The 25,815-nt window shown below is 42.6% G+C and overlaps 1 protein-coding gene across 1 annotated transcript in view; it reads left to right on the plus strand.

Moving 5' to 3' along the window:
* The window catches only part of ADAMTS16 (ADAM metallopeptidase with thrombospondin type 1 motif 16), a 155,237-nt gene that overhangs the window by 73,816 nt on the left and 55,606 nt on the right, over nt 1–25,815 (plus strand). Inside the window, exons 12-17 of the mRNA XM_060295642.1 lie at nt 4,582–4,730; nt 5,903–6,075; nt 7,893–8,023; nt 9,988–10,111; nt 10,521–10,765; nt 12,626–12,764. Of these exons, the coding sequence (XP_060151625.1) occupies nt 4,582–4,730; nt 5,903–6,075; nt 7,893–8,023; nt 9,988–10,111; nt 10,521–10,765; nt 12,626–12,764 (961 nt within the window). The remainder of the gene's footprint in view (nt 1–4,581; nt 4,731–5,902; nt 6,076–7,892; nt 8,024–9,987; nt 10,112–10,520; nt 10,766–12,625; nt 12,765–25,815) is intronic.

Below are 25,815 nucleotides of genomic sequence, written 5' to 3' on the forward strand. Positions count from 1 at the left end.
CCTTCATACTTTTCCAATGATATAATTGATGAGCTGCCTGGAATAAATAGACATAAATGTCAGGCAACAGGTGATGGCTGAATCTGTTTAATGAAGGAAAATGTTAAACTCTGGACCACCTTTTAATCAAATAAAGAACCAGCATTCAGCAGTTCTGTTAAAGCCTCAAAGCATCAGCTTGAAGACTGTGGAATAGATCCTTCTGACCTATTGTTGCTCCTGTGAAAATGAGAGAGGTGCTCTAGTGGGGAAAAGAAGAAATTCATAAGACAGCAAGTTTATTACTAACTGGGAGGCAATGACAATTCTGTCATTAACACTTAAAAATAAATTATCTTAACACTCAAGAGTAATCTTTTAATCCTTTTGATTTAAACTGTGATTGTATTTTTTTCAGAATATAAAAGACTATTGATAAAGATAGAAACATATTGGAACCAAATTGTCACTGTAACCATTTTCATCCATATGTATCTGAACTTTTTAGTGATGCTAATGAGTACACAATAGAAATCTATGCCTGAATATCATTGATCCAGGATGTTTAAAGTCCGAAGTAAACCTATCATACCATAAACATATTTAAATGTGAATACAAACAGAAAGGATTTAAAGTATTAGGACACAATGCTAACATAATGCTCTTGGGTTGAATTATTGCAAAGCTGACTGAGGAAATGAAGAGAAATGAAGTAAATTTGCTTAAGAATAGCACCCAGCGACCATTCATCCTACACATGTTAATATGCTTTATTTTCAGACTTTCCCAGGGTGAGACTGATATTTAAATCCTTCTAGGGATGTAGGCAGCAGTAAATTAATCCATAACAAAAATGTCTAATTAAAATGCTTTTAGTTTCTTGAAAGGGAAAATAGATTTGCTTAGGTACTGCAACGTGGAAATACCAACCGTCACGGGATACCAGGGAATTTACCTGAACATTAACTGCAGGTGATCACGATTCTTTGCACATAACTGACTAAAACTGACCAAATTTTGCAAATCTGATAGTTTGCCAAATTATGCCTATTTATGGAAAGGTTGGCAGCCCTTCCATTGTTGCCTTGGTGATGGTTCACACAGGTATGGTGTGGTTCTCCAGGTGTCCTACTTTCTTTAAAATCTACTATTTTCCTTGGATGAAGTTACAGCTGTGATGCCACCCATATATTCCTGTTACATTCTATTTACCTTAAAAGCAATTAAATTGGTTTTCATTGGTATTTTAAAATATTTTTTTCCTGGTGTTTCCTCATATTGAAAAGAATTAAAGCACATTAAGCTGGACTGGATGCCTACAAATTACACAGCAGTGAGTGTTCTGCCCAGGACTGAATGGCTGCCCAGTGGTCATGCTGGGACAAGCATCAGAAGTTCATGTAAAAGCCCCCTTTCGTGTTAGTTGTGTCATCCTGTATCACTGGTCCACAAGTGTCCATGAGGTTCATTGGTTGAGAAGCATGCATTACCAAAAGTCAGTATCTCAGTACTTTGGAATATTCCAGAACAATGGATGGGCTGTAGATAACTGACAACAACTGTACTGCTTCTGTGCATCTTTCTCCTAGATGGGAACCTATTTTCCTCCATCAGCTACCAATGCTGAGGCTCTGCATGGGTGTGCATGCTGGTGAACCTGAGTGGTCAGTGTGTCTTTCAGTGGCAAGCACTGTACTAAGAACATTATATACATTGAATTGTCACAGGCACCCTGGACGGTGAGCCTAGGGCAGCCCCCCACTGTACACCAAAGAACTCTTCCAGGAAAAAGACACTCGGTTTCTCTGCTCTCATGCCATGAGAAATCCAGAACAGGGGTCAGGACCACAGCCTGTATGCATGCTGAAGCAGATTCCGGTTCTTTAATGATCCCTAGTAGAAAATTAAACCATCTCTCACTTTGTGATTACGTTGCAAATGGTCCGAGGCACTTGGCCTGTGTCATTGCATTGGGTCTTTGGAACAAGCCAGTCTGGTGGTTTCCCTCATCCCTGATGTTCACAGGAGGACGGACAGGCTCAGGGCACCTGAGTCAGTGCCCCAGGTCACACACCTAGTTGAAGTGATACGCGGGGCTCATTTTCACCTCAAGAACGGTGTACGTTCTTGTGCCTCATTATGCTGCTGCCCTGTCTGTACGGGGTTTAAGTGTAACAATGGATTCCTTGAACAGTATCACAACAGGGTGTGAGCCTTATCATGACATCACACTGTCCAAGATAAAGCCTCTTTCATAAGCCACACTCTCCATCGGTAAAATGTAAAATTGTGATAAACATGGGATTGTTCTTAGAAATACAACTGGTGCTTCAGTAGACATTTTATGTGTCCATTTCACACAAGGGTCTTACCCCCGACCACCCCACTGACCGGCTCCACAGGTCTGTGACTTGCATGAAATTAGACTCAAATTGTATGTATGTATGTCCGTGTTTGTGTGTCTACGTGCACCTAGGTATTCCCCCCAACCTCCTTGGGAGAAGATGTAGTGCTTTCTCCTCAGAATCTCAAGAAGTTTTCTTAAATAATTTTTAAGGATAGTCACTTAAGGATACTCCTGGGCATATATCCAGAGAAAACCATAATTTGAAAAGATACATGCACCCCAATGTTCATAGCAGCACTATTCACAGTAGCCAGGACATGGAAGCCACCTAAATGTCCATCGAGAGGTGAATGGATAAAGATGTGGCACATGTATACAGTGGAATACTACTCAGCCATAAAAAGAGAATGAAATAATGCCATTTGCAGCAATGTGAATGGACCTAGAGGTTATCATACAAGTGCAGTAAACCAGAGAAAGATGAATATCATATGATATAGCTTATATGTGGAATCTAAAAAAATGATACAGATGAACTTACTTATACACAAAACATAAATAGACCCACAGACATAGAAAACAAACTTATGGTTAACAAAGGGAAAGGGGGGTGTAAATTAGGAGTTTAGAATTAACATATACACACTACTGGATGCAAAATAGATAACCAATAGGGACCTACTGTATAACACATGAAACTATACTCAATATTTCTTAATAACCTATAAGGGAAAATAATCTGAAAAAAACGGATATATATGTAAGTATAATTGAATCACTTTGCTGTACACCTGAAACTAACATAACATTGTAAATCAACTATACTTCAATTAAAAAAAGGATACTCTGGCAAAAACAAAAAAAAAAATGCATTTGTAAGACTGTTAATTGCAGCAATAATTATCAAAGCAAAAGCCTGGAAATGATGCAAATGTCCATCAGAAGGGGACTGGTTGGAAATATACCTAATGGAGCATTCTGTAACTGCAACACAGGAAAGAGGGATGTGTCTATCTTCTTCTGTGGAATGAACTACAGAACATATTGTTAAATGAAAAAGCAGGATGGAAGAAGATATGGATAATATGGGGTCATTTATGAAAGAAAAGGAAATACCAGTCTATATATAATTACTTATATTAAAAAATAAAAGGATAAACTCTAAATTAAAAAAAAACATAAACATTTTCTGTAATTTTAAAACAAAACTAGACCAAATTTTATTAAAGTAATTCATAAACATCCCAAGCAAAATGAAACAATCTAACCTAAATAGGTTCCATTTAGGCTTTAAGTCAAGCTATTGGCTTAACTATGACCTCAACAGAGGAATTATCCAAGTGACTTTAAAACCCAGCACTTTGTGCACCTCAGGTAGAATTCATCCAGTAGACACCAAGTACTGCAAGGAACCTTAAACAGTTCAGCAATCATATCGACATTGATAGGTTGGATTTGCTCTTCTGAAACTATTATTTTTATAGACTCCTACACAACGCTTTGCCGGCAGAATGTCAATTGTGCCCAGTGAATGGGTCCATCAGTGGGAAAACCAGCACCATTGAATGCACGCTAGATCTTGTGTAGTTTTTGCATGTGGTGGAAGTGAAGAAACCATGTAGATTTTGGCAGAATTAACATCTATGAACGCTTCTCTGGAGAAAGGGGAGCTGATAGCATCTCCAGCCTCGTAGGGACAGGAGGAGCCCTGTGTGGGTTATTTCGTGTCCTTAGAAAGCTGTATGACCTCTGACATGCATCACTTATAACCTCCAGGCTCCCAGCCCAGGTGCTTTGGAGCAAAAGCACAGAGCACCGGCCAGAAATGACAAGGTGTTGAGCCACATGGAACCTCCAGCTGGATTTTTCTACCTGACAGTCAGTCTGTTCCGACAGTGAGAGGTGAAGAGCACGTTGTTTCCAGGAAAGGTTAGAGCTCCTACACCTGAGAGGTGAACAATTGGACTGAGTGTTCCTGCAACACAACTTAACTACACGTGTTAGGTTCCAGCAGCTCAGACAGAAGTTTGAAAATGATTTTGCTCTGTACCTTCCCTTTATGTGGATGTATAGAACAAGGCTAGGTCTGGAAAGAAGAAAAGAAGCTGCATGAAATGTATATTTATTATGTGCTACCTGAGGGTAGGGATGCTGATGTCTGCCTATGTGACCAAACTCCCCTTGGCTCAGCATTGCAGTAGTGATGTACTACCCACAAGTCATATCACTGTTTTGTTTTGTTTTTAATTTTCAGTGGTGCCGCGGAGGACAGTGTGTGAAATATGGTGACGAAGGCCCCAAGCCCACCCACGGCCACTGGTCAGACTGGTCTCCCTGGTCTCCTTGCTCCAGGACCTGTGGAGGAGGGGTGTCTCACAGGGACCGGCTCTGCACCAACCCCAGGTGAGCGCACTGGACTTCCCTCCTCATCAACACCCATCTCTCTGCTACGAACTTTCCAAACAGCATGTAGACATAAGCTCAGTGAAAGTAATTCTGTACTCCCCATATTACTGTAAAAGAACGCTAAGTCAGAAAGCCCTTTTACTCAAGCATTTATTGTACAACGATGTCTCTGTGGTATAATTTAAGGTGCTTATAACTACCTGACCACAGCAAAAGTAACGGAGCCAACAGTGATATTCAAGAACTGGATTTTAACCATGCTTACATGAAATACCAAGGTTCTGCTTAAAATAAGGAGATAAATCATAAGTATAGAGAACCCAAATCAATAGATAAGTATCAGTAAGAACAATTTTTTCATGTGAGAAAACCAAAGTCTTGGTTTTTCATCAAATATATTTCCCTTCACAACATGTGGTCTCAGTGTGTCTTCTGTAGACGATGAGGATGTTAAAAGCAGTCACCAATGCAGTGGAATGAAGGGGTTTTTCAGTTCTCCTTTTGCACCTATATGTGTTTAACTTATGTTAAGACTAAGTAAAATGATTTATTTCAGTCCTGTCTTTAACGCATGAGACCTGATTTGTCCCCTTCATCGACAGGGTGCTCTTGTGTTGGTGTGTCCACGTGAATTCTAAGGGGTGAGAGGGGTGTTTGCTGTCTCTTCCAACCAGTGGAAGACAAGTGCTTGTTCTGTCCCCATCCGGTGTCCTCACCTTGTCACAAGGAGGCTGGTAGGGGAAAGAAGTTGCCATCTGGACAGCAAAGTAGTTGAATTTCAGTCTCAGTTCTGCTTTCTCCCAGCTGCCCTCGTGTAGTCATCCTCTCCTTTATGGAATTCAGAGAACAACGATGCTCACCCTGCCCACTACAGGGAGACGAGCAAATACGTGCAAAGTCACCTGTTCTACCAATGCTGCAATTATTTGCACACTCAATAGAAAAGGAAAATACTACCCATATCATTAATATGTAAGAAAATGCCAGTGCCTTCTTAGGAATGCACTTCTTTTAACTGGTGACAGTAAGTATCTTTACTTAATGGTCACCAGTTTCCTATGTTAAATCTTTAACATTATCTGCTCCATCTCCCTAATAAGCCTCATTTCAAGGGAGGGGTGAGTAGCTATTCAAAGGCAAGGTTTCTAACTGGACACTGTACATTCCAGACCATCGAATGGAGGGAAGTTTTGTGCGGGATCCACGCGAACTCTGAAGCTCTGCAACAGTCAGAAATGTCCCCATAACAGTGTCGACTTCCGTGCCCTGCAGTGTGCCGAGTACAATAGCAAACGGTTCCGAGGATGGTACTACAAGTGGAAGCCGTACACCCACGTAGAAGGTAAATCTCAAATCCCACTTTCTGGTGGCAGCTGCGGACTTCTTTACTCTTTAAAGAACTATGTGATCAATAGTGTGCATCCGGATAGACCAAATATTGCTGTTAGGGCAACGTCACAGGTTCTTTCCCTGTTGCTAGTTTGATTCTGTCTGCCCGAAGGCCACTGGCACCTTATCTAAACTTGACCAGCCGTGGGCTCAGAATAAAAGCAAACAAGATAGAGAGCATGTGCAAAATACCATGAAATCTTTAAAGAAGTGATAAAGCACTCAAAGTAGACGATTTATTGGTAATGAATCAATTCTTTTTTAATACAAATCATGGTAGTTGATGGTGAGATGGTGTTGAGTATGTCACCCATTGAACACTCATCATTGTCAGAGAATGAAAGCAAATTCACGTCTTTTGGAAAATCAGATAATATACTACGTATCTGGAAAGTCTTGATCTACAACTTATAAACCAGGAAGTTTATTTGTACCATATATAAGACTGTACTCTCCAGTTGAAGAGAAATATATACTGGCCTTCTGATCATAGTAACTTGAACTCAGTAGCTCAACTAGCATAATTTGAAGACAAATTCAAAGAACACCTAATCATCTCATTCTTTGAAAATGAGAGTACTGTGTTACCCAAGAAACACTTGAGGAATACGTAAGTTAGGCCATCTCATCTGGCACTTACCTTTTACCATCCCAATATATATAATGTTATCATGGTGAGAGTTTTATGGATTCAGCAAATTCTGGAAGGAAAATTTAAGCAGTTTCAAACAAAGCTATTTTTTGTTGGGTTTTTACTCCTAAAATTAAGTAAACGTTAAGAAAAATTAAGCCAGTGAGAAACAAAGGCACAGGAGAAAATAGTAGAAAGAACTTCGAAATTGGGGTCAAAAAATCTGTGTGCTATTTCTGGCTTTGCTAGTCTGCAGTAAATAAATTCGTTAATCATGGAAACACATATTCAATTTGATTCTTAGAATTATTCAGTTGGTTTCTTATCCTGCACTCTAAAGAAAATATTTGTACATGAGTCTCGGGCCTGTGAAAACTCCTCAGGCAGATAATTTTTTATTATCAACTGTTCTCTTCTTTACCAAGAAGAGAACAAAGGGGAAAAAAAAAGTTTCTACAAAAGTTCATATTAGCCATATAAGTCATAAGTCCTTGAAATGGATTATCGAGAGAGTATATGCTCTTGATCTGCCAATCTGTAGTAGATAATGAGACCTATATTCCCCATGTATCAGTGTTTTTTGACAATCCATTATATTTATTTAAAAAACAATGTTCTCTGGAGATTTCATCCAAAAGTTATTCTCTTTATCAGTTTAAAAATACTATGTATTTTAGTAACTGCATTAGCTATTAAGAAATTTTGTGATTGAGTATTTTATTACACTTTATTGGTAAGAACTTTGTGTATTGCTACAAAATAGTAGTGACTTTTTGCATTTCTAGAAAGAGTAATTAACTATACTAGTAAAATAAGTGAACAGTAATGTAGTTCAAGTCAACAAATGTTTATTGAATGCCTACTATGTGCCAACCACTGTGTACGGAGCAAGGACCGATAAAGGACACAGTCGAAAAAAAATAATAGTGAAGCTTTAAAAAATATTTTTAAAAATTCAAGGGGAAAAACCAAGCCTAAAGAGGCAATTTATAAAAATGTCTTTGCAATGTATTATTGTGTGGGAGTTATTTTATGGGCAAAAAAAAAAAAAATAGTCTATCTAAAATTTAGAGCAAAAAAAAATGATCAGAGCTTAAGTATCTTTCTTATTTGTGTTTGTGTGTGTATTTCTTTTTAAGATCAGGACTTATGCAAACTCTACTGTATCGCAGAAGGATTTGATTTCTTCTTTTCTTTGTCAAATAAAGTCAAAGATGGGACTCCATGCTCGGAGGATAGCCGTAATGTTTGTATAGATGGGATATGTGAGGTAATAATGATCATTCATTCATTCAACAAACATCTCCCAACAGTCTGCTTTATGCCAGGCATCCTGTAAGGGGCTAGAGAGACCAGACATTTAAAACACACCCTTTCCCTCCAAATCACAGCCCAGAGGGAGAGAAAGCCAGATGAACATCTATGGAGACAGGCAGTGGCTTGTGGCAATGGAGGCGTGTGCAGAGAGCATGGCCGGGGGGAAGGGTGGAGCTGATTCTCTCTTAGATGTGGACCTAAGAGATTTGTAGGGTTCCTCAGGGAAGGGAAAGGGAAGAGGGGTGTTGGGGAAGCAGGGAGGGGAACACAGAGATACAGGAAATCATGGGATGGTAGGAACCAGTTCAGGGGTCAGAATACCCAGAGGCAGGCAGGAGCTGGGGGATACTGAGGAGGTGAGTGAAGGGGAGAAGCTTGCAAAGGGCCATTTGCTGCGGGGACGAGGACTTGGGGTTTTTATCCACATGTCCCTGTGGAAGGCACTGGGACTGGGGACGCGTAGAGTCGCCCAATCAGACGGCAGTAGCCAGGCAGTGGCGCCAGAGTAAATGAAGGCAGGGACAGCACAGAGACAGGGGCCGCTTCACTGCTGTCGAGGGGTCTCGGGAAATCGGCAACCTCACTTCTGCTGGAGAGGGACTCAGGGCACAGGCTGGGAAAGATAGGCGGCTAAGTGAACACAACGCCTGAGCTTGTTACCAGGCACAGAAGTGAGATGTAGGAAGAATTTTATTATAAACAAAGGGAGGGTGTTACATGCAATGGTCAGATACATTGCATGTAAATAATGGGCTTTTCAGGGAAGAAGTTACTCAATATTCGTATTCAGTGGAGTCCAAAGACCTTGGTCCCAGGTCTGATTTTCTTTAAGGTGTAGACCATGACCACAGTAAAGTTGAATCATCCACTCAGACCCTCAGTGTAATCGTTTGAATGCATGAAGGTTAGACTAAATGATTCTGTTCGGATCTCTTTCAGCCTTAAAACGCTCAACTGTCCACCCATTGTGTCCAATTATCAGTTGATTTGTTAAATATGTCATTGTTTTTATGTATTCTTTATGATACAGTATCACAATCCTTTATTTGTAATTCTGAAATCCAAAGATGTGTGAAATGGAAAGTTTATTTGACAGTAAAATATAAGCTGACCTGAATTTATTTGGTGGCAAAACTGTCTTGAATTGATACGACTATCTTCAGTTATGTTTATCCCGCTCACTGTAGAGATGTGCGCATTTTAGAAACATCGTTGCTGTCCGGAGCCCTGCAGGGACTCTCACATCATATATGTGTTAATTACCTTCCCACAATCCAAAAACCTCTTGAGTTCTGAAATGCATCTGGCCCTAGGATTTCAAACAAGGGATTGTGGACTATAGTTCATCCATCATTTCTGAATGGATTTGTTACATAGCTAGCCTATATTCTTTGCTAGGAAATGTAAAATTGGCAAGCATCACAGAATATATAAACAGCTGCTAAAATTCTAGACAGTAGCCAAATGTGCCTTTTACATAATTTACTGCTGGGAATAATTGCCCTGTGGCCTGTGTTCCTTCTTTGCCTCTGCACAAGGCGATTCAAAAAAGCACAAGGCGAATTCCAGTGGAAACTCGTGAGGCCATATTGCTTGTCATTTGTGCTAAGTGCTTTATATCGGTCTGAAATTTACACACGTCTCCAGCATGACAACCCGATAGGTTTAATTCTGGGCTCAGTGTAGGACAGTCGTGTAAAAACGCCAAAGAGGACAGGGTATGTTTGCCATGCGAAGGTCTCCTCCTTTGGATGGAAGTGTAGTTGACAGTCTCGCAGTGCACATACTGGGTATCCAATAAATATTTGTTAACTCTCCCGTGTTGGTGAAACTTTCAACTCGACGGGAAAAGGTTTGTGACTTTGCCCCTGTTGTCTTGTCTTTCATGAATGACACGTGACCTCATGGGTCCCACAGAGAGTGGGGTGTGACAATGTGCTGGGATCCGATGCTGTGGAAGACTCCTGCGGTGTGTGCCGGGGAAATAACTCCAGCTGCACAACGCACAAGGGCCTCTATGCCAAGCAGCACCGTGCCAACCGTGAGTCCACCCACCGGAGCTGCCTGCCTGGCTGATCCAAGGGCGAAAGGAACCACCTGGTGGGAAGGATGGGAGGTGTAGTGCAGACAGAGTCCTGAGATCCCTACACAGACTCCTTGCCTGCTTTGCTTCTCAAACCTTCTGTTTTGATTGGAAGTGGTTGCTAGGGTATTTGAATTCAAGTGGTTTTTAGACACAGTGAATATTACAATAGCTCTGCTCCAATTAAAAAAATTTAAAAAAACCTCATTTATAAGACCCATGCAACTGGATTGCCAAAACAGATCTCCAGTTTCCAAATTCTGATTCTCAGGGTTTGGTTATGGAGAAGAGCAGGTGCTTAGGGATTTGCCTTGGCAGTACTGAGAGAAGCATCCCATCCTCCCCCTTCCTGTCTCCTTTGCTCTAGAGTATTACCAGATGGTCATCATTCCTTCTGGAGCCCGGAGTATTCGCATCTATGAAATGAATGTATCTACCTCCTACATTTCTGTGCGAAATGCACTCAAAAAATACTACCTGAATGGACACTGGACAGTGGACTGGCCCGGCCGGTACAAGTTTTCAGGAACTGCCTTCGACTACAGACGGTCCTACAGGGAGCCCGAGAGCTTAACCTCCCCTGGGCCAACCAACGAAACATTGATCGTGGAGGTAGGTTCCAGCCTCTTGGTCTCAGGGCTTGAATTTGAGGTCTTAGGGTGTTTCTGTAGGTTCAAGGCTACTGGAAAAATATTACAACCACACAAAATTGTTTTCAATTAGATAGTGTCTCAGAAACAAAACTAATCAATATATAGACTAAATGGGCCAGTGGACTTGTTCTGATCGCCTTTCATTTCTAGGTGTGGGATGAGATTTGTAATTACGCATATCATGCAGTCCCCATTTTTGCATCTTGATCAGTCGATTTTAACAAAAATCTGCTTCTCTCCTGTAAGCTCTGTGGCTCTGAGAAGCAGCCACTGTGGGTGGCTCTGTGTGTGCCTGTTTGGGTGGGACCAGCATTCTGCCGAGTTTTGTGGAAATGGGAGTGAGATGAGAACCCACCACCTGGGCCCAGTGCCTGGCAGGGGACTGCACACTCACCCCCTACGCAAGCCCCTCTGTGCTCTACCCCAGATGGCAGAGGCTCACGACATACAAACGGGCATCTTCTAACAATGTAATTTGTCCTCATGGGACCGGGCAGGTGGTGGCAACAGGCAGTGGACACGCTAATTCCCTACTTTTTTTTGTATTTCTGTGCACACTTAAAGAAAAGACTGGTTCAAAAGTTGCCCCCTCAGCCCACACCTATGGGTGCAGGTGTGAACCATCCACAGGCCCTCCACCTGCTCTCCAGGCTTGGCAGCCCCATCCCGGTGTCCTTGCATCCTCCTGGGAGACACCCCATCTCCACACGTCCTACTGCCATCGCCCCTCCTGACCCGGAGCTGCCTCCTCCGCCCCTTTATAAACATGTTCACTGTGAATTTCTGCCTTGGTTATTTCTCTCCCCCCATCTCAGGCTTTTAGCTTTAATACCCATGAGGAAAGAGAGATCGGTCAGGGTTGAAGGTAGTTGAGGCTTGTTGGGCACCTGTTTCCTATGCAAGAGGCTCAGGATGTCAGGCGGCAGAGTGGCTCAATGGTCATACATTGAGGCCACCTGTCCAGGGCTCATACCTGTCCTGAAGCATCTTCTCCAACTAGACTCGAGCTATGTTGTCAGGGAGGGAACTGTAGGGCCAGGGAGTTTAGGGAAGCTTCAGTGACTTCATCCACTGGAACCTCCCATCAGGGACCAGTGAGACTCCAAACTTCAGAGATGGGATTTCTATTAACAGGCTAATGGTGAGGTTTCCAGAAAAGCCTCTCACCCAGGTCAAGGGATCAATACCTTTATAAAGGAAAAAGTAAGTGGTCCATGTGGTCGAGTTTCCAGCTAGGAGATGAAGAGTCCAAATGCAATTCCATGTGCTGAGCATTGCTCACAGGTGTGCCCAAGCTGAGAGATTTTACTAGTAAGACGTTTTTCTCCTGGAGCCATACAGTACATGCCAGTAGGCAAAAGTCCTCTGCATCCCATCACAGGAGGAAGTACTGAGAGTTAGCCTTCATCCTGCATGGATGAGATCCATTCACCTGTTCTTGGGGGTTTGGAACTCACTAGGAATTGTGAAGGTGCTTTTTAGGTATCATTTTCTGATTTGCTCAGATGGAGAGCATTGGTGGGGCTCCCACGGTAACACGGAGGGAAAGAACCAAATGCTCTTGTTAGGTGGTAAAGGCTGTGGAAGAAACACTAAATGTAAGGCAAAAGAGTCAAATGTCTATATATTTTATAGATGTGCTTGTGTCTAGTTTAATTCCTGTTTAGAAAGTTAATGTAAAATTTGGAGGATGGACAGTTTATTACTGTAATCATCTTCTGATGGATATGTCTGGTGTTTCAAGTAGTTTAAAACAAATTAGCTTCTATTTATTGGTTCTAATTTAACTCATTGTATTTTTCCCTTTCTTTTTTTATAGCTTCTGTTTCAGGGAAGGAACCCGGGCGTTGCCTGGGAATACTCTGTGCCACGGTTGGGGGGTGAGAAGAAGCTCAGCACCCAGCCCAGCTACACGTGGGCCACCATCCGCTCCGAGTGCTCCGTCTCATGTGGAGGGGGTAGGTCACTTCCCACGGCTGTCCTGGTGATAGGCACAGAGGTGCCGGGTGCCTTAGGACCATGGGGCACACTGCCCTGGTCCTCATCACACTGCCCTGGTCCTCATCACACTGCCCTGATCCTCATCACCCTGCCCTGGTCCTCATCACGCTGCCCTGGTCCTCATCACCCTGCCCTGGTCCTCATCACCCTGCCCTGGTCCTCATCACTCTGCCCTGGTCCTCATCACGCTGCCCTGGTCCTCATCACACTGCCCTCATCCTCATCACTCTGCCCTGGTCCTCATCACTCTGCCCTGGTCCTCATCACCCTGCCCTGGTCCTCATCACCCTGCCCTCATCCTCATCACACTGCCCTCATCCTCATCACTCTGCCCTGGTCCTCATCACTCTGCCCTGGTCCTCATCACCCTGCCGTGGTCCTCATCATCCTGCCCTGGTCCTCATCACACTGCCCTGGTCCTCATCACACTGCCCTGGTCCTCATCACGCTGCCCTCGTCCTCATCATGTCCTGATTAGGAGACCAGGGTTTCTGCCTGAGGGAGGTACTAACCTTTCTAGAGGCAGAGTAGAGAGCAGTGCTGCTGAGTGTTACTTGAAGACTTGAGCTGTTTTCTCTAATTCATCTATGTCAGCGTGTGGCCTTAAGGTTTAGTGAATTGGTTTCTGCTTTTCATTTAATTTAAGATTTTTGAAAGGGTAATCGTATTTGAGACTATTAAAATGGAATTCACTCAAATTATTATACATTTCATGTTTATGATGAGAAATAGAAACTTGCATGGAAACTATAGTGATACAGAGTGAGGTTTTTATCAAATGGTCTTGTTCAAAAAATTTACTGGAAAAAATTTTGCTGTAAAGTCATATACTTAAATTCACTCAGAAAATGTAAGAATTTTATGAAAGTTGCTGTGAAAATGACAAGAAACAACATGTCGAGAGAAGAATTTCACATGATGGTAGATGGGTTTATCATCTTAATACCATAAGAATTTTAAGCCCATGATTAATTGATAAAGCTAGTTCACTAGAGGAACATTTTTAGCTTAGAGCCAGTATGCACTAAATGGTAAAGGGTGGAGAATAAATAGTGCAAACTTAGAAACAAAATATTAAGTTCTCTCTGATTTTTAAAAAACAGACAAGTTTCCATTCGGACAAATGGATTTCAGCCTTGTGCATTCCAGTTTTTAATAATTAAGTAATTAATCCAGACAGTACTATATATTTAAGTATAATGGTACACAAATGAGAATAGTACAAATTTAGAATATAATGAATAAGGAAAAAATAAAAGTAAACTCGTGCCTTCTTTATAGTTGCTCTAAATAAATGAGATGAAGAAAATAAAGGAAAACTGAATGATTAACCAAAAAATAAGTCCGAAACGTTAACACTAGATACTTAATATATATTAATTCTTCTCATTATAAACTAAGAACAAAATATTTAAGTCATATTTAAATTCTGACATTAAGAGCTTTCTAAGGTGAAATAGAATCCCCTTCTGTACAGCAGGCTAGCAGCAAATGGCTCTAAAGGCAACTAGAGAAAAATGGGATGTCCTACACTGGTGATGGACCCACAGGAGCTGCTGTTTTACTCCATTCAGAAAAAAAGTAGAACAGAGCCATACTCTGGGCATCTCTGTGTGTGACCTGGGAAAGTTAACCTACTTATTTCCCTTCCCTCTTTCTTATAACCATCCCCTACGACTCTCTTGCCCATATTGGGTATGCTTGATTTGATCTGCCCCTATTTAGGATTATCTAACAGTGTTTGATTAAAATAATAATTAAATCAGAAAGCCTTCTATTTGTGTAAGGACATGACGATGTTCATGTGGTGAAAGGAGTGTGATGAACCACGTGGCAGCACCTGTAAAGATGTCTGGCCCGTGAGAGTATTTCATTAGGACAGTTTCCCTCACATCTTCCCTTTGAGAGTCAGGCATGCAGAGGGATGCTCAGTTTCCTCAGCACCGACCAAATTACCCATCTCAGCAGCCTGAAAAACACCGAGTGGATGGTCAGCATACTAGCAAATCTCCTAATTTCATCTAAGGACTAATTTTTACATTGAGGTTTCTAGAGGAAATCAACCCCAAACCCATTCCCTAATCATTTGCCTAAAGAAGTGTGTTATAGAGTCAGAGAATGGGTGTTTGTTTTTAATTTTGATGGAAAATTCATGGAAAATCAAGGTTTCTCAATTCAACAGCAAGAAGGACTGTGGGATACCCATCCTTTATCACCTTGTGTAGGCTGCGGCTCTTCCATTCAGTCCTCCGGTGGTAATGCCCATGCCATACCGCTCCCAGGACTCAGCACCTAATCAAAGCATCCCCTCCCAGGCCACATGTGAGCACTTGTGAAATCCCATGGGCTTGAATTGAAGTGGACCCTCCCATATTTTCCTAAAAGGACAAAAGCACAACCTCACCCTCCCTTTTCTCTCTCTTTCCTCTCTTGTGTCCCCAGGGATTATCTTACTTTCTGTACAAACAGGAGGAAAATTAGAAACACTTTGCTGTATTTAACTGAGCAGCTGCTATGTCTTGTCACTTACATGGCTTTGTGGAAACCCTCAACAGGGCTTAAAAGTCGAAAGAGTCCATGGAGGCTAGAGGCAGCCAAATCGGGTTCAGGTCTTAGCTTCATTTTATCTGCATGTTTTATATTTTGAAGATTTCCACTTGCATAGACCTCCCAATAACCTGGATTTGGAATCTTGGAAGCATCTTTTACTTAGCTATCTTCTTGTGACCTTAATGTCTACAAGGGGTTCTTTAAAGGAACCAGTTAGGGAATTAATGAACTGGGAGAAGATACCTGGGAAATCCCCCACCTCTTGTTTCATTCCAGAAACATTACCTGGCATCAGTAAAGGAAGGATAATCCCATTTCCTTATCTGTTCTAATGGGCCTGTCTCTCTATAGAAAATAAGATTTCCTGACAGTGCCTCTCATCTTCTTTTCTGTCAGCTTCCTCTGCTCTTTTTTTTTGCCTTTCCACTCACTTTTACAACATAACCATGGGATTTTATTTCAGTTATCCTGCTTAGTCGTGCCTTGACCGGACTCTCATTGGGGCATTGGTGATGTGCAAGGACTCATACAATGAGATGCTAAACCAAGAGTATTTGGGGGGATAGGAACCAGCTTAGCCGATTATGTCCTACTCTAAGATAAGGGCTTTTAGACATGGTGATGACTTCACCAGACTCTTGTTGACAGTGTAAAGGCATCAGAAATTTCTCAAAATTACATATGCTGCAATTTTTTAAAATCTACTTCTGTGATTTAATCGGCTCAATGCATTTCAAATAGTAACAAATTTCAAACCTCTGATTTACTTACTCATGAAGAGGCTTGTTCAGACGTGGCTTGTAGTTATGTTTAATTTATCTGATATGCATCATGCAATGTCTGGGGATTATCATCTTTCAGATGGAACTATTCATCTGTTTCACAATTAGAGTTCCTCAGACAAATCTTAAAACTGGCTTGTAAATCAAGCTCTTTCATGCTTTCCCAGTAATGGTCTCTTCACCATCTACAGATATTTTTTAGGGCTTAAACTTTAATTAGCTTAGTGGTTAGGTTTAGAAAATGGAATAAAAAATAAAAATGAAATTAAGTATTAGCAACCTTGCCCTCGTTTTGTTGATATGAAACCATTCATTCATCCATTCACTGTTCAGTCAGCAAACATTTGTGGGTGTCAAACTTCTTTAAGCCACATGGGGAAAATGTAGAGACCTTTGCTAATTCTCTCTGTTTCTGAAGTGGATGATGAAACACCAATGTAATTGTTACTTTATAGGAAAAGTCTTTAGTGACCTATTAGCATTAAGGCTAATTGAAACATGGTACCTCTGTACAGCTCACCCAAGGCGTTGAGTACTTACATTCTTCCTCAAGTGTGCAAGGCGCCACACTGAGTTTTGAGGCTATAATGAGGAATCATACAGACCGGCCCTGTCCTTCCAAACATGCAATCTGGAGGGAGGAATTACCGCACACCCATACGTAACATGCGAGATTATGCACTGTCGTATGTAGGCATTCATGGGAACTCAGAGAGGACCCCAGAAACGTGGCACAGAGGGTGCTGGGTTAGCTGCATTTTGAGTATCTGTCGTAGTCAGAGGTGGAGAGCTGAGGTGGCTTTTGAACATCAGTCATTCATATTACTCATCTCACTGGCTAAAAATCACATCTTTTTCACAGGAACTATTTCAAATTAGACGTCCCCCGTCCTTATATTCAAAACGTCCTTACCTATTTTGAATGTTAGAGTAAATGTGCATTTTACTTTTTTAAACTTTACCTAAAGGCTTGGGCTTGTCCTTCTAGGTCTCAGAGATCAACTGAAATTACTCTGGCTTTTTCCTCCCTGCCTTGGGTCACCTTTGAGCCAAGTTCATGAAACCACTTCTCTGTCTTTATCCAAGACCTGGATAAATTACAAAACACATCCCCACTTTAGCCCTCTTACCCCCCAGAAAAGCAGAGGAGAGGAAAACAAGTTCATCCCCTGGAGAGGGACCAACTTCCTCAGGAGGCCTGTGCGATGTCCACCCCATCCCTTTCTTCAAGAGCCCCCCAAAGTTCAGGGTAATATGAAGAAGTCCATCTCGTCCACTCTCTCTGGGGAGCAGGAACCCTTCCCTGTCCCCAGAGCCCCACAGTCCTGCACACACACCCTCACTGGGGGCATTGGGACCCATCCTAGGCCCAGCCCCTCTCAGGCTCCTGTGGTGGTCACGTGGTCACGGATGGCTCCCCCTTCCACCATCCTCCTGCAGGGGGAGGGAGGTGCACATGTGGCTTTCAAGTCCTGCTGCCCCCTTCTCATTAACCAAACTTGGAACCTTAAAGACGGGTAACACCTGCCTATAGCAAAATGAAGGGCATGTCCTGCTGTCATTTCACACAGGTCAGTGTGGTCAGGAAAATCAGATACCAGGCCAGCTTCTTGTTAAGCAGAACAGACACAAGGATGTCACGGGCCATCCGTAAATGGCCATCATCACCACCCTCCAAGCTCTGGTGCCCGTTAGGGCGCCATCATGCCAGGAACGCTGTCACTTAAGCGCACCTGGGCATCATTTAGACTCTAGCAGCAGCTCCCAGGAGTTCACCCTCTCTGCTTTCCTGGAGTTATCTTCCTTCTTCCACTGTCAAGGTCCTTCAATGTGCAGGCATTCATGTCTGTACTATATCTAGCGCTTACCACAGAGATGATGCATGCGTCTCGTGGAAACACATGCTTCGTTTATGGAATATTTTCCAGTTTTCTGTGTAGTTTTGCTTAAATGATGGGTTTCTTTTCCTTTATTAAAAAAAATGATAAGGATTTTGTCAACAGCTGGAACTCATTCTGTTGTTAGAATTACTGAAAACTTAGATATTCTTTGATATAATCACAGTCTTTTAGACTGAATACTCCTCGTCCAGATATTTTGGCAAAATGTGAAGATTTTTAAAATGATTTCCAAAGATCTGGCAAGAGCTGGTTTCTGTAAAAAGATAAAGGTAGAGCTTCATCAAATTGCTCGTTAAACTCACCACCTTCCATGGCTAGGGTTCAGCTTTGGGCTTTCCCCAGTTAAAGGATTATTCTCTCTTTTTTAATGTATTTTTCAAATTTTATACTCTTGTTCTCTCTTATCTATTAACATGGATCATTTTAGAATATTGGCCAGCTTGATTCTAACATTCCTGTGGACTATGAGATTTTTCTTTCTGACAGATAGTTGAGAGATTGGAAGCACAGTTGAGAAATTACTTTACAGATGTGCCCCCAGTCAGAGAAATGATACTTGTGTCTCCATAAACACTCAGCCAGGTGGCTGAGGAGACCCCCAACTGACATGAAACTCGTCTGAAAACATAATTATCTAAAACCTAATGTAAAAATAGAGCCCAGAAACCCTAAATACCACTGGGCATATGGCTGTCTATATTTTTATTTTCCCAGAATATTCAGATGTCTGAAAACAAAGGAAGAAACATTTAAATTTGCCTTTAGAGTTTACTATTGTTTATATGGGGAAAGTAATTTTAAATTAAAACCTCGAGCATCCCTACCACCTACAAACAGATCTGACCTCCAAAATTCATCATCTCTTGGTGCATTGCTGAACGTTTAGATTTGTGACCATTTCAATGTGGGATAAAGTGGAGTGTCTAGTATCCCCAGGCTAAATCCCTGTGAAAATCTTGTCTTTTGGAAAATGCTGTGACTTGATCTGAGATGCAGAGACAGGAGTGTTTTCCGGCATCCTCATATCCATAGGCAACTAACTCCCAACCTAGTCAGGGCCTGCACTGATGCCTGAGGGTCTTCACCCTGGGATGGTGGGTGCCGGTGTGTGCCATCTCCTCTCTGATGTCTGAATGTCTCTAAGGACCCCTTCAATTAAGAGAATAGCAGTTGAGCCTGGCCATTTCGACCAGCCTGGCCAGAATTTGGGCATCACTGGTCCATCCCGTAGGCACCTGGCATGGAATGTTTCATCCATTCACCTATTCCTGTCCATGTGGAGAGGGAATGCCTGCAGCCTGAGAAGCCCGGCCTGCAGGCTCCCAGCCTGTGGCTAGGAAGGATGCCGACCCACAACCTGCCTTGGCTTTATTTCTTCATTCTCGATTTGACTTAATCTCGGTGAAAATGCACAGAGACATCGGGTGCAATTCTCCTTTTAAAAATGCAGAAAAGGAGGTAAATGGCTATAGTATGACTGAAAGGATATTGTTTTCTATAGGCTCCCAAGTCAGTCTCTGCAGAAAGCCCAGGATCTGGGCACGCTGCATGGAAGTGAAAAAGTGTCCTGCAGAGGAAAGAATTTGTATTATGCATCCTCACATCTCATCATTCCTACATGCTATCGTGTTGAGCAATGACTGGATTTTTTTTCCCCCTTTCTTTGGTTTTGATTTTTTCTACACTGGTTTCAATTTTATAAGCTTTCTCAGTGTTTTAAACTTTTCTTGGGTCTGTGGACGTGCTTTTTGTAGGTTCAGTGTTCCCTGCACCTCTGGTGTGCCTTTGCTGTGCTCTGCTCACCAATGGTCAGCTCCGGGAGGCCCTCAGGCAGCAAGCCGTGGTCCTCACCACCCCAAAGCAGCATCACCCTCAACTTTCCTGTCCGGATATCTGTCTTCATGGGTGACGTGTGTACATGTCACTGCAGTCTCTCTGTGGTTTAGATTCTGTGGCCGTGATGGGATGGTCTAGGGTGGTGGTTGGTTGGTGATGTTTGCTGTTTGTTATTAGCTGCTATGTGCTCAGGATCCAGCACATCCCAGGCATCAGGTATACACTTGTTGAATGAACAAATGCAAGATATCAACCGCTTTTCCATTTGTAAATATGCGAAGGCCACAGATGGAAATGGCGATGCAGGGTCAGCCCGCTGTCACCCCTCCATGGTGGCTTCCCCAGGGCTGCCCCTCAGGCTTCTCATCCTTCTGCTCCTGGATGTAAAGAAGGGAGCATATCTGAAAGTGAATTGAAATTCCCTAGAATTCAAATTCCCTTGCTTCTAGCTTTCTACTCAGCTCCCAGTGAAATAGAGTTAATTGTCCTCCAGTATATGAAGAGTTGTGAAACAGAATATATTATGAATCTCTTTCCTTCTCAAACAGGAATCAAACAAAAGCTTAAAACTCCTACACGTGCATGTCACGTTGGATAGAAAGGCCAGGCCAGCAGGTGACCTGTCATGCCAAGGCTAGAACGTGCAACGTGGGGTTTTGGCCAGACTGTCAGGGATCGAGTCCTGGCCCAGCCTCTTTAAAACTCGTGAGCTCCTTAAGCCTTTTACGCCTTAGCAAGCCCATCTATAAAGTGAGGATAATAATGTAATCACCCGTATAGGGTTCCTTTAAGGATTAGGGGAGAGAATACCTGTAAAGCTCTAACACTTAGTCTGGCCAAGTAAATGTCAGATTCTATTCTTTTCCATTAGTGTTATAGCTTTGCTTAAGAAATTGGACTGTTTAGGTTACTAAACTCTTAAAGCAAGAGGAAATTACACAATGATACTAGTCACGTGGCCCCAGGCAGGGGAGATGAACACGTTCCTCCCTATTTTGGATTGTGCTGCTGTCTTCAAGGTCCTGTGTGTTTTTGCACACTGGTGTGTTCAGGCATGTGTGGTGGACACACACACTTGGAGAGGGGCATGCAGCATGTCTCTGTGTGTCTCTGTGTGCCCACGGGGTGTGCAAGCTGGTAGCTGCCACAGTGAGTGGACAAAGCATGGCCTGCCCTTTTCCTCCCAGGATGATGGGACAACGGCCAGTGGGCAGGACTTTGGGGCAGCTCAGGAGGAGGAGTGGGGCGAAGGGTACAGGAAGTACGTCCTGGAAGCTGCAGTTTCCAGCATAACAGATGAGTTTACTCTCCTATGCAGCATTTAAAGGAGATGGAGAGAAATGGTCCTGTGAAATGCTTTCTGATTCCCCAGCCTCATGGATGGAGCGTGCCCTTCTTGGGAGGACTCAGGTCGCCACGCGGAGTTCAGTCCAGCACGTTGTGTGATAAGGCAGCATGTGGTCCTGTCCACAGGGGCAGCCCTGACCTTGCAGAGTCCTCGGCCCCCCACTGAATGTCCCAAACAGGCCACTCGTTCTGAAACCTGTCCTGTGGAGCTCCTACTTTCCCTTTCTCCACCCAGTCTGCTATCTTAGCATCTGACCTTGACAACATGCCAGCCTGTAACCTTTTCAGACTCACGAACTGAGAACTTTAGGTCCAGGTAAATGCTGAACGCAAGATCTTGAGTGTACAGAGTCTATGCATATTGTGAGCGAAAGTCTCTGCCTAAGGACCTAAGAAAAGCCCTTTGATACAACGGCATAGACGTTGCACACAAGCATGAGGACCGTTTCTTTTGCTTAATCTTTAGTTCACCATTTTTTCTTCAAGTGAGGTTATGGGTTGGTTGAAATACAGGTAAGCACAAGGTAATGAATAGACAACAGAAAAGCGGGAGTTTGAGAGAGATTTCAACTCATAAGGCAACTCATAAGGGAGAAATGATCTGATTAGAACCATACAGAAATTAAGAAACAAGATCAGGAGTATGAAAAAAGAAATGCAGATGTTCTCGGCCACGACTGTGGGTTCAGATTTTCAGATTCTCAAGTGAAGCAAAGACCTTCTGTTCTCATGGAATTTTCTGCAGCCCTGGATAAACTGTGAAAAATGGTTTCTCAAAGCATAACCAAAACCTTTACAAGCAGCCTGGCCATGTGATACCTGGGATGCTCCCTAAGAGCTCAGGTGTAAGAGTCTGGGCACAGCCCAAGGAGCAGAGCCCTGATGTGGAGTCTGCCTTCCACTCCGCCCTCCACTGAGGAGGGAATGTGAACAGGCCCAGAACCTTTCCTTCTTCTTCAGTGCCTGTGTGGGTGTGTGCTTTATGGGGCCCCTGACGTGCTTTCCAGTTTGACTTTCTGTGTCAATCGACGATTACCACGTGGATCAAAACAGAAACCAGGATGTCAGCTTCCCCTGCTCCCAGCTCCTCCCTCCCTGGTGCATCTCTTAGGCTTTTGTTGCTAAGCTTTCTGGGGGGCAGAGAACAGGAAGGGGAAGGGGAGGCCCGAGCAGGTAGGCAGACAGGCTGCAGGCCAATATGAGGTCAGGTGAGCATCACCTGAGAGGTCAGGCCCCTCCTGCCTCATCCTGCACTGCCCGGTGTCCTTGAGAAAAGACTGTCCAGGATGTCAGAAAGAGGAGATGTGCATTTTCATGAAGGCCCAAATCTGTAGATGTTGGAATTATTTTTCATTACAAATGTCACAAACATAAAAAATAAGGAAGACAAATCTTCCTCTGACCCAAGGTCACTGCAAACATTTTAATAAGTCCTGTCCCATCTCTTCCTTATGTTCCGGTTTACATGTGTGTGCTCTCTTTCAGAGGTTCGTTAATGATAAGCTTTTCCATGTTATCACATCATTTGTATCCTTCCTTTGCAGAGAGTTCCTCCTTACGTATTAAATCAATAGCTCATTTTTAATATGGGAGTTCACATTTTTGAGCAAATACATTCAACCATTATTGATACTTTTGTTGATCTAAAACAATAAAATAGCTAGTTATTTTACCGGCCAAATGGGTTTATCAGGGAACAGCAAAGAACTGCAATTCTGGACATGCAATTTATGTCAAACCACAGGCAAGTCCAGAGAATAAAGGAGAGGAACATTCTTTTATAGAGAAGAAAAGGAAGTTGTGATGGGTTGTTATAAATGAAAAGTCCATTGGAGGAAACTGGGAGTTTGAAGTATAAAGACTTTCCATTGGCTGAGCTGTGCAGTTTCTCACTGGCTGGACTGTTGCCAGACAAGGAGAAATTCTTCCTTCCTTCTGCTTGTAGTAAAGTAATAACCTTCTTCCTGTTGGAGATGCAAGGTACCTCTCTTCTTGTCGATAATGCAGTTGACATCAAGTGGTAGGGCATGAGAGCTCCCCCTTCTAGCCTTCCCATTACTTTTTCTTTTGAATGTAAGGGACCTGAATGACTCTTTTTTCTTTGAAAATAAAGAGTATTATTCTTATATAAATTAAAAAATGACCTTTCTGTGTGTGGTTCTATACTACAGTTTTAAGTAAGATGTCATCATTTAAAGTGTGAGAGTCTAGTAGCCAATAGTTTACCTTCACTAATTCAACCAATGTTTATTGTGTACCTCTTCATTTTGTGTGTCAAGTACTATGTGTTGAAGGGTTTACAATAAATACTCATGAATTTCACATTCTATGCATTAAAACTTTAGTATTATCAGAATATTTAATCATATTTTCTTATTAATTTTTTTGAAGACTATAGATTACTTTTTGAAAGTAAGAATATCTGTGCCACCACTACCCATATATAGAACTGGAACATTGTCAGCACCAAACCAATTGCATTTTATTTATGTATGTATGTATGTATGTATTTTTGGCTGTGTTGGGTCTTTGTTGCTGTGCATGGGCTTTCTCTAGTTGCGGCGAGCGGGGGCTACTCTTCGTTGTGGTGCACAGGCTTCTCATTGCAGTGGCTTTTCTTGTTGTGGAGACCGGGCTCTAGGAGTGTGGGCTTCAGTAATTGTGGCACACAGGCTCAGTAGTTTGGGCTCGTGGGCTCTAGAGCATAGGCTCAGTAGTTGTGGTGCAAGGGTTTAGTTGCTCAGTGGAATGTGGGATCTTCCCGGACCAGGGATTGAACCCACTTCCCCTGCATTGGCAGGCAGACTATTAACCACTGTGCCACCAGGGAAGTCTCTCATTTCTTATTTTGTGTATGTGTGCTTATTGTTTATTTTCTTCATTAAGTTACTATGTCAGTGACAGTTTAGCCAGGAAAGCAGAAAACACACTAGGCATTTCAAGCAGGAAGGTTTTTAATATAAAGGATCATGTACTTACAGAATAGCTGGAGAAGTTGGAGGAGTAAAGGTCAGAGACAGACCCATGTAGCTCTCAGTTGCTCTGGCTATTAAAGAGGTGGAAGGTGTGGAACATTCCAGAAATTCCTGGTAAGGATTAGAGTTAAGCCAGCATTGGAGCAGGTGCTTCCCAGGAAAATGTCTGGAGACTACTGCAGACCTCACATCTGCCAAAGCCAGTGTGTATCCTCTCTGCCAGGGACATGATGCTGTGGCTCTGTCCACATCCTGTGCTCGTACTTCTCATTGGTGGGATCTCCCCGACAGCCTCATAGACAAGAGATGTAAAGACTGCAGTGCTGACATGGAGCCCCTGTAATTGAGGGAAGAGCAGGAAAGAGAGGAGTGAGCTGGGTTGTAGGTTGTTATGCTTGAGGGTAGCCCCCTCCCCCAAAACATCAGCTCCTGGATTCACCATTTTCTCTCCCCTAACATATTAACTTCTGCTTCACATTTTTGTCTGCATCCAAATATATTGATGTCTGTTCATTTTCTAATATACTGACTTTTGTTCCAATCTATATCAGTTCCTTCTTTCTGCTTCCTTGATCTATCCTTTCTTCTAACGCTGTAATTAAGTATTGGCTTCATTTATTTCCATTCATACCTATTTTTATCAATATAAGGTATTTAAGGCCATGAAAATAACCTCTGAATCTTACTTTTAGTTACACACCGTAAATTCTGTTTTATAGCATTTTTGTCATTGTCATTTTCTTAAATGAATTTTGCTGTGAACCTGATGACCACTCTCCTGTTTTGTCCTACTTCCACTAATTGCTTAAAATTTCCAGGCAACACTCTACATTTTCCCTTTCTTCCTTATCTGCTTGTGGCCCATCAGTGTCCTCCACTGAAGATTGTACTGTCTTTCAGAAGGAGCATTTGGAAATGTGCACAGGCATTTTAGTTGCCATGATGAGTGGGGGTGGGTTGCTTTCAGCATCTAGTGGGCGGATCCAGGGTTGCTAAAAGTCTTATGATATGACAACCGTGCTGCACAAGTAATGCTGGCACCTAAAATGTCAGTAGTGTCCCACTAAGAAAAATGAAAGGTCTCCAATGTCACCAGCTAAAAGAACTAACTGACAGGGCTTCCCTGGTGGCGCAGTGGTGGAGAGTCCGCCTGCCGATGCAGGGGACACGGGTTCGTGCCCCGGTCCGGGAAGATCCCACATGCCGCGGAGCGGTTGGGCCCGTGAGCCATGGCCGCTGAGCCTGCGCGTCCAGAGCCTGTGCTCCACAACGGGAGAGGCCACAACAGTGAGAGGCCTGAGTACCACAAAAAAAAAAAAAAAAAAAAAATTAACTGGCAGAGTCAGAACTTGGACATGCATTGGACAAATTCAGTGTTTTTCTTTGGGTTATATTTTTTCTATCACATTGTTACTAAATTATTCCATGAATGACTAGATCTAGATTTCCCTCTTATCCGATTAACCTGTAAAAGTTTGGGACTTGGCTGACACCAAGGTCAAACAAATGTCTCCACTAAGAAAGAAAAATGAATACATTAATAAAGTAAAGTTATGTTTCTATTTCAAAGAAAAACAATTTCCTATTTGCTTGATAGAGAGCCTGTACCTCACTCAG

Source organism: Globicephala melas, chromosome 3 (assembly GCF_963455315.2).
Source record: "Globicephala melas chromosome 3, mGloMel1.2, whole genome shotgun sequence".
Lineage (NCBI taxonomy): Eukaryota > Metazoa > Chordata > Mammalia > Artiodactyla > Delphinidae > Globicephala > Globicephala melas.